The following is a 13,425-nucleotide window of genomic DNA, read 5'->3' as shown; positions in this document are numbered from 1 at the left end:
ATATATTTATTTAAAAACATATAATTAAAAAATAATTATAAATAAAAACTCTACGTACATATGTTCTTTATCGTTCAAAAATAAACTATGATAAATATTTTAAAATTAACGTTTAAGATTTAAATTTAGTGTATGTTTATATCTCACTTCTCACCGTTCACCGTAAAAAATAAGGGATAATTTGATTCATGCCATTCGTAACTATGTGCATTCAGATAAATGTCATTACAATTCGTCTATTTATAACCGTGCCATTTAAATTTTACAAAATCAAAAACATGTCATCGCCGTCACGTTTTCTATCCTCCTCCCCATTTCATATAGGACCCACCCATCAGATCATCTTCTCCCTTCTCTCTTCCTTTCAACTTGCTGAACCCTCCGGCGAGCCACGCCACGCTTTTGTACCCGTCGTCGTACATCATCCTCACCACAATAAACAAGCTATTTGGCAACCGCTCAACCAACAAGCAGTCGAGACTATCTATTTAACGTACGTGTAGCTCTAGTAATTACCGGAGGCCCTCACCGCAAGCGACCAGCAGCCTGGCATCCTTGCGAAAGGAGGAAGATGATTTGATGGATGGGTCCTATACGTAAATGGAGAGGTGGAAGGAAAAAGTGACGGTTATGGTATGGTTTTGATTTTATAAAATTTAAATGATATGGTTATAAATAAATAAATTATAATTATATTTATCTAAATAACGACAACACGATCAAATTAACCCAAAAATAACGACCTGTCCACCGGAACGCAACTCTCTCTCCACAACCAAAACCCACTGCTGACTCGCCGAGCCTAGAGACTGAGAGAGGGAGGCAGCCTAGCCCTAGCTATGGAGATTGCGGAGGCCGTCCGGGACGAGACCACCATGGCGATGCGCGTGCTCGGCCGCCTCGCGCGGGCACCACGCGGCGACAGCAACCTGGCCGTCTCCCCGCTCTCGCTTCACGCGGCGCTGGCGCTCCTCGGCGCGGGCGCCGGGGGCGAAACGCTCGACCAGATCATCGCCTTCCTCGGCCCCGCGGGCGGCGGCCCCGCCCACGCGGCGCTCGCGTCCCACGTGGCGCTGCGCACCCTCGCCGACAGCTCCCCCGGCGGCGACGGCGGCGGCGGGCCCAAGGTGCGGTTCGCCAACGGCGTCTGGGTCGACTCCGCGCTCCGCCTCAAGGCCGCGTACGCGGGAGTCGTCGCCGAGAAGTACCGCGCCGAGGCGCGGCCGGTGTCCTTCCGAGACAAGGTGAGCCCGCGCCCTACTCATCGACCTCTCCCTGCAAATCATCCATTGGAACATCTCCGCGAAAAGCGAAATCACACACTGACCTCTCAAATTTGCTTGCTCTATTGGTCGGTTGATCCAGCCAGAGGAAGCGAGGCGGCAGATCAACGAGTGGTTCGAGAGCGCGACGGCCGGCCGGATCAAGGACTTCCTACCCGAGCGCGCCGTGGACGAAGCGACGCCGGCCGTCCTCGGCAACGCGCTCTACTTCAAGGGCGCGTGGGAGAGCAAGTTCGAGCCCCAGTCCACGCGCGACGACGTCTTCTACCTCCTCAACGGCGGTCATGTCCCCACGCCGTTCATGTCGAGCGGCAAGCGCCAGTACATCGCCTGCCGCGCCGGCTACAAGGTCCTCAGGCTCCCCTACGCGCGCGGCCGCGACACCGATCGCCTCTTCTCCATGTACATCTACCTCCCCGACGAGCGCCACGGCCTGGCTGACCTGCTGCGCAAGCTGTGCTCCGACCCGGCGCTGATCGAGGACTCCGGCACCCTGGCGGAGAAGGTCCCCGTGGGCGCCTTCATGGTGCCGAGGTTCTCCCTATCCCACAAGATGAACGCGGCGGAGACGCTGCAGGACCTCGGGCTGCGCCTGCCATTCGAGTACCCCGGCGCCGACCTGTCGGGGATGCTGGAGCCGGCGCCGGAGAAGATCGTCGTGTCGGCGGTCTACCACGAGTGCTTCGTCGAGGTGAACGAGGAAGGCACCGAGGCGGCCGCGGCGACCGCCGTCGTCATGTTAATTGGTTGCGCCGCGCCGAAGACGCCGGTTCACGTCGTGGACTTCGTCGCCGACCACCCCTTCGTGTTCCTGATCAAGGAGGATCTCAGCGGCGTGGTGGTCTTCGCCGGGCAAGTCACCAATCCTTCGGTCTCGAACTAGATTTCGATGTGAAGTAGTAGTGGCTTAGTGCCAAATATTAAATTCTGGAACTGCGTGGAGCTTTGAGCCTTTTTTTTACTCATCCAATATAATGCTTGTGTAAAAGAAAAACTTCCCTCAAACTATATTAGGGACAAAATACTTAACTTTGAAAGGCATATTATTTACCTCAGCAGTAGGATTCCAAGGGTTCATAGTGGAGTAAGTTTTACACCATCGGTCCCAAAATACAATTATCAGGATAAGATTTGACTTTTGATTCATTCTAAAACTATAAATTTAGATATACTTAGTGTCTAAATTTGTAGCCTTAGATATGTCAAATCTTATCTTAGGTAATTATATTTTGGAACGAAGGATAATGAGTGTAGCAACTATATCAATTGTGCAAATAAGGATGCGTTTGGTTTAGAGCCAAATTCCACCAAACAAAGCTAAATGGCAAAGACAACTTTTTTTTGGCTTAAGTGAATGCAAAATGCAACTTTGGCAACAAACCATACCAAGTCATTGCTAATTCCTGCCAAAAAAAATTTGGTTGACCAGTTCTCGCATGCCACAAAATTCGCAAGGTTAAGAATGGAAATGACATATCAAGATACAACCCTGCGATGCTAAGCCACAGCTGGTATATAGAGCAAGTTGTTCATAAGAACTTGTCATGCAAAATTGTTTACTGTGCACAAAACTGGAAGCAACGAGGTTATGAAATTGTTTTGGCAGTCATGTCAGGTCGCTTCAGCAGTCGTCTCTTTTGGCAAAATCAGTGCGATCAGGCATTCGCTCGGATGTGGAGGAAGTTCGAGCATTCCACAGGCCTCAGGTGTGGGTGGAAGGATAAATAGTAGCCTTGACCACAACGGCTTCATAGAAGGAATCTTGATCACACCAGCGCATTCCCTCTGTTTCAGATAGGATATGAAGTCCCGGAACTGCAAGATTGAATATGCACAGACAGGCATAGTGGATGATTAATGCAATTTCATATGAAAAATAGATATTCAAGTAGTGGGGTTGGCAGTATTTATAAAATTATACCCCTTTCTGATCACCATTTGAACAAGGTAATAGCCGACATACTTCTCTCTGCAAAGTGAAAAAACAAACAGTAAGCACACTTCCCCTGCAAGATGCGATGAATAAAAAGTAGCTTAAATTTTTCTCTGTAGACCGCACTGAAATACTTCAGCCCCATCATTAATGTATTAAAATCTCTCTGATAAATCCTTTTATGGATGCAATCGCCTCCAATGAGCATCAAGTACTTAAATTGCATATATGAAAAATTCATTGACCCCTATCAATTTGCACATCTGAAACACCGCTATGCTAACCTACAAGTGGCTTAGCATCATATTGACTATACACTCGGCTATAAATCAGCTGCTCGTGGCCTAATAAATTTCAGTAGCACAATCCAATTCCTAACCAACTATCTGATGCTTTACATGCATTCGTGGAATTCAACTAAATAGCAAAGGATGCTATTTGCCAGTTTGAGAGTTAAGAGAGGACCACACATCACTCCCTAAACCAGCTATCAAGAATTTCAAGTAAAATACAATTTACAGGTGTCAGCAGGGTTGATAATCAGCTGAAGTTTTAAACTCAACATTGCATTTATATCTCAAAATGGGTATGTCCGTACATCCATGTATAAATCAAAGTTTATCAAATCACCAAAATACTCACTTATTGCTCCCTCCGGTCAAAAATATTACGACAAGATTTGGTTAAACTTTTAAAATTCTGACAAGCAATTTTATGTTGAAATAAATTTATAAAATATAATAAGTTTATGATATTATTATAGTACTTATCAAGGAGAATATATGTGTATCATTTGTTTTGTATTTAAACTAAGTATTTAAGAAATTACTACTAGTCAGAATTTTAAAAGTTTGATCAGATCTTGTCCTAATGACAAATATTTTTGATCGGACGGAGTACTTAATTTCAGCTCAAACATCTGAAATAAAACCAAGATGATAAATGGAGATTCCTCACGAATCAACTTGTGCGTTTTGACACTCCAAACATTAGTTTTGATAAAATGACACTCTAAATATTATATGGCTTGATTCACTAACATTTGCCCTCTGTTAATCCATTTCCTTTTTCTTTTCACTATTTTACCATATGAATTGACAACTATACCCATGACTATTTTTTTTCTCTAACACAGCTGACTTGACGCTGTTCTTCCCATACCTAATGTTGCTTCATTCTTTTTCTAAAGAAAGCTAGGTTTGTGGTAATAGAAACGCAGAATCTTTCCTTTCTCCAAAAAATGTTCTTCACAATATTTTCTGTGTTTTGCACAATTTTGCATTGCACTATGTAGTAATATCTTTGAAAAGCTCATGCAAAAATACATGTTGTAATGTTGATGAAAAAAATTAGTCCAATTAATAAGAACATGACGATATATTGGCATATGTATTATAGGGGCAAGATAGTCATTTTAGGTAGCTAAAACCAAAAAAAAAGGAAATTATTAAAATTGTTAGAATGCCACGGAGTCAAGCAGCACAATGTTTAGAGTGTCATTAATCGAAACCAATCTTTAGAGTGTCAAAACTAGAAGCCTCATCTTTTGAGTGTCAATATAGCAATTTTCTCCAAATTAACCAGCATCAGAGCTGAGTATCCTGGCACCTAAATTCATATATATTGGGTTTCATGGACAAAATGTAGAATGTTATCACGATGCAGTTTAGATGGAACATGGTATAAACACACAGTACCAACTATAAAGCATGATTGCAAAAATATAATGATCATTCAGCAATCTTAGGAAAAATTATGTGCTACTTGCAAAAAAAACCTGAATTGTGGTGAGAACTTAAATTGTGAAATTACACTAGGCGAGAAATATTTCTGAAATAATAATGGCCTTCTAGAGCCTTACTTTACTAGGTGGACTATTGGAGAAAGTTGTCTTCACATGGTTGTAGTCCGTGCGCTTTGTCACATCTAATCTCGAAGGCCACCTGAATGCGCAAACAATAATATTTTAGAAGAATATGTAACATTATAACTAATAAAATGTCTAGGCCAGATTAATGTAGTCCTTACCCTGCTGGTTCAGAAACCACATTTTCATATCTACAGGCATCCAACTCTATTCTACTTGCATAGGTTGAACAGTAATGTAAGCCACTTTTTGAAAGAGAGCCCTGCCACCGAGGATGAGTGTGTGGCTTTTGTGAGTCAGAAGGGTCAGTAGCAGGTTGATGTGGAGGAGGGGAATTTGGGGGTGGTGGCACAGAAGGCGGCTGAGAAATAGGTAGTGGTGGTGGAGGTGGTGGTGGAGATGGTGGTGGAGGTGGTATATCTTGACGTTTAAATGGCGGGGGTGCTACGTTTGGTGGAGGTGGAGGTGGCCTTCTCTCAGACTGCTGCGCTGAACCTCCAGGAAACTGTGTAAGAGGGGTAACAGAAGATGGTATAAAAGGAAGAGGAGCAGGTGGATTCATACGGAAGCTACTTCCAGGCCTCATTCGAGGAGAAGCATGACTGAAGGATGGATTTGGGGTAGTATTTTCCCATGGACTTCCTGGACCAGGATATACAGGACGGACAAAAGAAGTTTGAATAGGTGGTGGTGGTATAACAGAACCACGGTGTGCAGAAACAGGTGGGCACGGAAGGATGCCTTGTGGTGGAGCTCTTGGAGGCGATGGACCTGCATGTCAAGCAAACTGTTAGATGGAGCTAAATCATGCACAAACTTGCAAAATTTGTCAGATTAAACAATACTAGACTTACCATAAATTGGTCGCTCCGTTGGTACTGTGAAGCCTGCATTATACCCTGAAACCCTCGGATTCCTGCAGATTTGAGTTTTTTACAGGTGTAAAATTAAACAACCAATTACATATGACAGTGATGTGATGCTCCCAAAGTGCAAGCAACTAATGACTTTCCAGCACTTAACCCCCTATTAGGTCTACAAATTACTAAGATAAAATCAGATCGTCAAGAGCAGCATAACAAACAATAGTACAGAGTAATTGCCATAATGTTCTACCATGAGCTCAATGGAAAGGAAAGACATACAACTTAGTATTATGGAAAATATTTACACTTGACATAAGCACATGAAAAAATGATTTTTCTTGTTACAAAAACCATATTTTTTTTAGATTCAGTAGGTTGCAGCCTTAACCAAACAATTTCACAATCATTAGACGGGAGAAATACATGAAAACATGAGATGATGCAATTTTTGCCCGCTGACCTGCTTGACATCGATAGTTGTGCATGCAAAACCTAATAAAACTTTCATGCAACTGAGCAACACAATCAAAGCTAATGGTATCAAACATCAATAAATCATAGTTGAACATACTCATGAAGTTTGTATTGTAGCCATAGCTATTAAGACCAGACTGGGCCTGTGGTTCAACTGTCTGGTCTGGTTTCAATGAAAGACCGGATGAGCATGTGAACTGGTAAAGATCAATTAAACCAGGTGGTTTTACGCCGGAGTAGTTGGACCGGGTGGAATAAATTTCCAGGAAAAATCCCCTCCAGCGTGCGGATGGGGATCGAACTGGGGACCGCTCCTTGCACATGCATGGACCAATCCATCCAAACAAGGCACTTGGTTGGTTTTTGAAATAAAATAGATTGAACTTGACCATTTGAGTAAACCAAAATTAGAAAGAATATATTTATTTATTATTTGAACTGACGGTCAAACTGGTGAACCAGTGTCTGACCAACTGATCACCTGTCCAGGTTTAACAACTATGATTGTAGTGCCCCTTGTTTGTTGTTCCCGTACACATGTGGTTGCAGTACGCATATATCAGCTATATGTATGATGCTTTATATTTTGAATAAGCAACCTCTAGCAGCACATAAGGCACCAGCAAACAAGAACAACTATGTAATGGTAGGTCAGTTGCACTTCAGAAGTCTGACATTGTATTAAGAAAAAAATACTTTTGTTGCATAAACAGCAATTTGATGTATAAGTGTTTATGTATAGGTACATGCGTAGTAGCGCACATAGAATAAGAGGCAGCAGCAACATATGTGTGGTGTTCACAAAAAATAAAGCACAAGTAGTAAATGGCCCAATACACCCCAAAAAAAACATCCCACAGCGGATCTAAATTGGCAACAAAATAGGAATGTCCAATCAGCGATAAGCATCCCACATCATTTCATGTAAATCTACATCCTAACAGTGCATGCTCACAAGATTCAAGATAGTTGAACAGAAACAACATGCTAATAAAACAGGTGCATAAATAGATCAGAGATATTTGCAAACCAATGCCACCCACTGCATATGATCGTGCATATCATGGCACTACTCGAAAAATCGCATTGACCATATCTACAAAAGTTGCCTTAACAACAGACATCCAATATAGCACATTTTGGGAGCTATGATAAAACTATACAAGCTAAAAACTGATGCAACCATCAAGCGTTGTTATATAAATAGCAATAGGAACAAATGAAAAGGTTGAGCTAACCTGATCTCATGGTGACTGCTGTCAGAAACACTCTGGGTTAGCATTGGACCAGCAGGTGACAAAGTTTTATCATGCAAAGATCCTGCATTGTATGACCTTGATTCAACACTAATTGACTTCAGCCCAAATCTTGCACCATGCAGGTGCGATTTTGCAGCAGCAGCAGCATTAGGTGATCTATAATCTATCAGGCAGTTCCCATCAAGCTTATTGAACTGCCACCTTATGACCTCACCGAATTGTGAAAATGCATTGATAAACTCCATATCAGGGACTAAGTTGTCTATGTTCTGCACCAAAAGCTGATGGCCAGAAGTATTCTTGTCCTGAGAACATATATCTGAATGAAGTTGGCGCCTAATATGGGCTTTTGCAGCAGCTGCATCAGCTGCCGTCTCAAATTCAAGAAGCAAGGCATTTTCACTAGAGATATCCGTAAAGCTACATGGCTGCTTCAACCCAGCTGCCTTCAATTCATCAAACACCTCATCTTTATCTTTTTTGTTCTTAACTTTAGCAACATAAATGTGACGACTTTCACCAATAGCTATACCACTAGCAAATCCCTTGCTACCTATAAGTCTATCTAAATACCTTATTTGAAGACCACCACCCCAAACAGAGGAACCCTGCATACATCCATATGCATGAACAGCATGCATTATGTTCCTGTACTCAACTAAGGCAAAATTTTTGGTTGGATAAAATAAAAAGTTCGCTAAGGGACCAAACTCCTCGAATTTCGATCTAACTAGTGACTCTGCAGCACTATTTCCCAGTGACCCAATCCAAAGTTCCTTTGAAACTGAAATCACATCCCTTGAGAAATGAGCACCATAAAGATCAGATGGTTCTGAATATGAAAGCTTCGCCTTTCCAAAATTCTGCCCTGGAGAAGTGAGGGTTGTAGCCACCCCAGCAGAATCATGTGTTGATTTTGGTTTGCACATATCAGGTTTCGCAACTTGAGACCCTGCACCAGAAATTACAGTCCCTTTCTTGCAGACATTGAGTTTGACATCTGCTAACTTCTCGGTTTTCACCTCATCAGCATGCACCATCTGTGCATTCTTGTTATGCAGAGAAGTTCCTCCATAGCTATCCGCACTGTCACTTTTCAAAAGCATCCTCTGTTCAGATGAACACGCCAATTTATCAGGTTGTAAATATCCCCCTGAATTTCCATCAATCTTGTCCGGCACAGATGATTTGCTCATGTGATTTTTATTGTCTTCAAGTTGTGATAAAGAGCCCAAAACTTTTAAACACGATGATACCTCTGAAACCACGTCAGCTCTACAGGAATTGCATAGCTTTTTGTACCTCAATAATATCCAGCTTTTCAAAGATGGATGCCTAGAGATGGCCTGCAAGTGAAACCTAGTAGTAACATCAGATAAATAAACAAAAAGAATGCTGATGAGTGAAACTATAGAACAGACTTTTACCACATACAATTAAATGAAAAGAAAATATCACATGTTTAGAAAATAATTGTTTATTGCCTCACACAAGCTGTCAACAATTTGGCAGTATGTATGTTGTATATTAATATGTTTCCATAACAAATTACTCCTCTGTCCCAAAGTATAAGGGTCTCTAGGAATCTTGTTCCACAATATAAGCATTTCTACCACTATTCACAATACTAGTTGCCCCATCAATCACTTCCTATTCAAATTTCTTCCCATCTTAACCCCACCTATACCCCCATCTCCATTCATTCTATATTTATTAAGGGGAAACAACATCATTTCTTAACATTAATATCTGCTAAACAATCAAGAAATGCTTATATTTTGGAACAGAGGGCGTACAAGACACATCATTTCATCAATAGTTATGTCACAAAGTCAAAGAACAATGAATAATGTCTACAAAAGAAAAAACAAATGCGCGATTCATTCCCAACTTTCGGTGAAATGAATTTCCTCATAGAAGAATGAGTTAACCAAAGTTTTTGTGCAACACCAAACAATAAGTTTTGCCATTGACAAGTGGTCGATTGTATGAACTGCCATCGACAAACATGAGTTATACGCAATGCATTGCACAAGCATTTTTCTCCCCCTTTTGCCATTGCCATCAGTTGACCGTTAGTTGACCCTATGCAAAAAGTCCATTTTACCCTTAGAATGTCTAAAGTACTCCCTAGGTTGTTATTGTGAGGGACTTTTTGTATAGGATTAACGGAGGTCAACTGACGGCATGGCACTGTTTGTGCGATGGCATTTCATAGAACTCACATTCATCTCTGACCATTTTTAGAATCGATCGCTTGCCAGTGGCAAAACTTAGACTTTTCTCAAAATGGAAGGTCAGGAAGGCAACACGGTTAAGGAAGTGATACCAAGTTGTACATAAAATAGGTACTTTGAAACACAGCCATAATATATATATCTCTGTCATACCAAATCTGGCTTATAACTTTGAAACCTTTTGGGTTACTTTTAATCTAAATGCATGCAGATCCTTATCACGGATAAAAAGGAAATGAACATTAGTAGCACTCATTTGACCGTCCATAACCCAACCACTGTATGCAGGGACAATTTTGCTGGTTAAATGTGAAATAAATGGGCAACTAAATTGACTAGTATCAGATTGGTGCTTAATAATTAACTTTATATGCTAGAATCCATCATCATTTTCTGTTGGGGATAATTCAAAAGTACTTGACAGAAAGGTGAAAATGATCCGTCAATCAATAGTGGTCCATACCATTGTCATGTAACACTCATTTGGCTGCAAAGCAGAACTTCCTGAGGTATCAATGTTCTGAGTAGATAGTTTGGAATCAACAGATTCTTTGGTGCCAGGCAGATCTATCTCCATTCCTGTATGCTGGGAGGCTCCATCCGTCTGAACATCGATAGCATCAATTATCATATCACTGTTCAGATGGCAGGTCAGTTGCTTTAAAAAGTACAGTCCTTCTCCTTTTACATCTTCTGCAGAAGCAATCAGAGCGAAACAGGATTCTAGTATGTTCTCTGGAAATAAAAGAAATATGCATATCAAGGAAAGCGCTCTAAGTTCAACTAAACAGTCGTCTTCCTGTTGGTTGTCACCCCCTGACTCCTGCTTTAGAATTTCTAACAGTTCCACGGGGTCCTGAAGATTTAGAAGTCTTCTTGAGCCTACATGATAGACATCCTTCCCATCAAATGTTGAAATGAAGAACGTGAGGATGGTCATGTAAACTGCAGAGCAGATTCCTGTTAAAACAGATGATTTGGGTGCTTCAAAAGATGCTGTGGAGCATATGTCAGTTAAGCCAAGAATACAAGCCCTAGCAGTCTGGTATGCCACACCATCCACATCTTCCCCTCTTGTTACAATGGCCAGGTTCCATTTGTACATGTTGATGGAAACTTTAGTAGCTGCCTCAAGTGCAGTAGGACAGTATGAGACATATTGAGGAATCAAGTCAGCTAAAATACGTTGAACGCTTGCACAGCCTGCATAGAAGTTAAGGGAAAGGGATGAGGATGGTATTTAATAAGAAAGTTAAGGAAACAGTTGTTTTAAATATATGAAGCTCTATCCATGTAATCATTAATCAAGTACCTATGTGCCCCAGTAATTTCATTAATTAATGTCTCTATTAAAGAAACAGAACTTCACAAAGTCAGAGACATTCAGTCAGATACTATAAACAGAAGCAAAGTTATAGATGAAAAACAATCCAACTTTTATATTATCATCATCTTAAGATAACTTGGCACATTAAGTAGCTACAATAACTCTCTTAGGGATATTCACCCTCCAAGAGTTCTATTCTCTCTGTTAATCAAACTGGTAAAAAACTGAATGCGAACAGAACATGACTGCCGCCAAAAGAAAATTTGAGCATCGCTAGATAAGCTCAAACACGTAAGATTAAGTTTTCCAGTTCCAAATATAAAGACAACCTGAACAGGTGCTTTTTGACATTGTCGATTCACATATGACAAACAAAGTGTCGACATCTGATGAGCTTACCTTGGTTTTAGATCCATGATGCAGTAGTATTTGGTCAACTTTTGTTTCTGCTTTTTTTATATTAACTTGGAAGCCTAAATTTAATATATTTGTTATCCTTTTCTCATGCATGCTAATATTCACACAAGCATTCAAACAATCAATACAGACAGTTGGACACTGATTTTGATGGGAATTCATTGCTAGTAAGGCCAGTTGTGGATAAAACAACAAGAATTTCCATACTCTTAGCAAGTAGCAAGCATGTGACTAAGAATTATTCTCAGGAACTACTTCCAAACAGGTAATTAAGTAGTGTCACTCAAAGCATATATGTCCCTCTACGGTGAGCCTGGATCGAGTACATACACGATTTGTTGACCTAAGAACTAACCAAACAGGTTAAACTTTCAAACTACACAAGGAACAGAGGTACTAAACAGGTTGGGCATGTAAAATTTATAATGAAACAGTTTGTTCCCATGGTAGCTCATAAGAATTATGAATCCAAATCTATTGCACAAGAATATGATGGCTGTAACGCATCCTTTAAGTCCATTAATCACTGTATATTTCCCTCACCTGATTTTAACACAACCACATAACACCCCGAGCCGAATAGGAACGAGGTGCTCAAGTAATAGCCATAGATTAGAGACTGATCAGAAATAAATTCTAGCTTCGAGTGTAAAGTGGTTTCAAGCAAATGCCATAGAAGCTCGCTGTACGAATATCTACAGGGTACTTGTCAGTTGCGGTATCTGATGAAAAAACAAGTGGGGAGAAGAGTCCAGGCACCTCGAGAGCTGGCGATGAGCGAGAGGTAGACCTGCTCGAGCTCGGGCAGGAGGCGCGCGTCCTTGCGCTCCACGCAGAGGCGGATGCGGCGGTAGCACTCGAAGAGGCTCCGCAGCTCCTCCCTGTTCCGGCGCTTGCGGACGGCCTCCTCCGGCGAGGGGGACGCCGGCCGCGGGGAGGTGGCTAGGGTTTGTGGCGGAGGCGGCGCGCCGGGAGGAGGCGGGACTGGGGACCGTGGCGAGGGCGGCGAGGGAGCTGGGGAAGAGGAGAGGCTCGGGTCCTGGGCCCCGACGAGCCTCCGCTTCTTCGGCGGCGGCTCCGCCGACGACGCCATGATCGGGGCGACGCGGGGGCGGAGTCTGCAGTGTCTGCTGCCCTGTTTTGCGGCTCTCCGTCAGCTCAGGGTTTCAGGAGTGTGTGCTAATGTAACGGCAGATGGTAGGAGGAATCCGTTTAACACGAGAAAATTGGACATTACGCTGCTGCCAACAAATGGTTCGTCAAAGTAACACTTTGCAAAATAGTAGCACCCCTTAAATGTCACCTCGAAGTTCAAACTGATTTCTAACGTTTATTTTATCATTTTCTTCGTTTGCCTTATTAACTCATTTTCATTCTTTTTCACATTTAGAGAGGCGAAAACATATCTGAGATTGCTGTCTTAAATAATTGACTAACAGTCGCCCTCGCCTTTTAACACAGAGCCGACGATAATAGGCCGTTGCTTTCCTCTACCGGCGGCGTACATCAGCGCCACTTCTTCGCCCAATGCTTAGTCGTCTCTGTCACCATCTTCGTCTTCCGCCCCTCATGGCCGAAACCCGTCGCCCACACCTCGAAGACAAAGATGTAAATCTTAATCCTATGAGCAGTGCAGCCGACTAAGGTGACAACGGGAGCGACGGTCGCCGCAGCAGCGAGCGAGCATGATGGCGGCGGCGGTCGCTAAGAGAGGAGAGCACGGGAGGACGGAATCTAGATTAAGAAATCGGTAGAGGAAAGA

General features: G+C 42.4%; 2 protein-coding genes across 2 annotated transcripts; one reads left to right on the top strand and one right to left on the bottom strand.

Moving 5' to 3' along the window:
- The first annotated feature begins 757 nt into the window (after nucleotides 1-757).
- On the top strand, nucleotides 758-2,358 carry LOC102709221 (serpin-Z1-like). Its single transcript, XM_040530003.1, has 2 exons — nucleotides 758-1,244; nucleotides 1,366-2,358. The coding sequence occupies exons 1-2, from the start codon at nucleotides 840-842 to the stop codon at nucleotides 2,164-2,166; spliced, it is 1,206 nt and encodes a 401-aa protein (XP_040385937.1). The 5' UTR covers nucleotides 758-839; the 3' UTR covers nucleotides 2,167-2,358.
- Nucleotides 2,359-2,535: 177 nt separating this feature from the next.
- LOC102708939 lies at nucleotides 2,536-12,842 on the bottom strand. The gene is made up of 8 exons (XM_040523471.1): nucleotides 12,423-12,842; nucleotides 10,383-11,122; nucleotides 7,662-9,028; nucleotides 5,938-5,999; nucleotides 5,245-5,854; nucleotides 5,078-5,159; nucleotides 3,205-3,252; nucleotides 2,536-3,098 (listed from the first exon to the last, which is right to left on the bottom strand). Exons 1-8 carry the CDS (start codon nucleotides 12,754-12,756, stop codon nucleotides 2,895-2,897), a joined length of 3,447 nt encoding a protein of 1,148 aa, XP_040379405.1. The 5' UTR covers nucleotides 12,757-12,842; the 3' UTR covers nucleotides 2,536-2,894.
- Between the last annotated feature and the right edge of the window lie 583 nt (nucleotides 12,843-13,425).

The sequence above is a fragment of the Oryza brachyantha genome, chromosome 1 (genome assembly GCF_000231095.2).
Source record: "Oryza brachyantha chromosome 1, ObraRS2, whole genome shotgun sequence".
NCBI lineage: Eukaryota > Viridiplantae > Streptophyta > Magnoliopsida > Poales > Poaceae > Oryza > Oryza brachyantha.
This window is presented reverse-complemented; position numbering and strand designations above follow the sequence as displayed.

Coding starts and splice junctions, on each gene's coding strand:
- LOC102709221 (XM_040530003.1), top strand. CDS start 840: ATGGAGATTGCGGAGGCCGTCCGGGACGAGACCACCATGGCGATGCGC. Junction 1,245..1,365: donor CGGTGTCCTTCCGAGACAAG/GTGAGCCCGCGC, acceptor CGGTTGATCCAG/CCAGAGGAAGCGAGGCGGCA.
- LOC102708939 (XM_040523471.1), bottom strand. CDS start 12,756: ATGGCGTCGTCGGCGGAGCCGCCGCCGAAGAAGCGGAGGCTCGTCGGG. Junction 6,000..7,661: donor AGCAGTCACCATGAGATCAG/GTTAGCTCAACC, acceptor TCAAATCTGCAG/GAATCCGAGGGTTTCAGGGT. Junction 5,855..5,937: donor AACGGAGCGACCAATTTATG/GTAAGTCTAGTA, acceptor CTTGACATGCAG/GTCCATCGCCTCCAAGAGCT.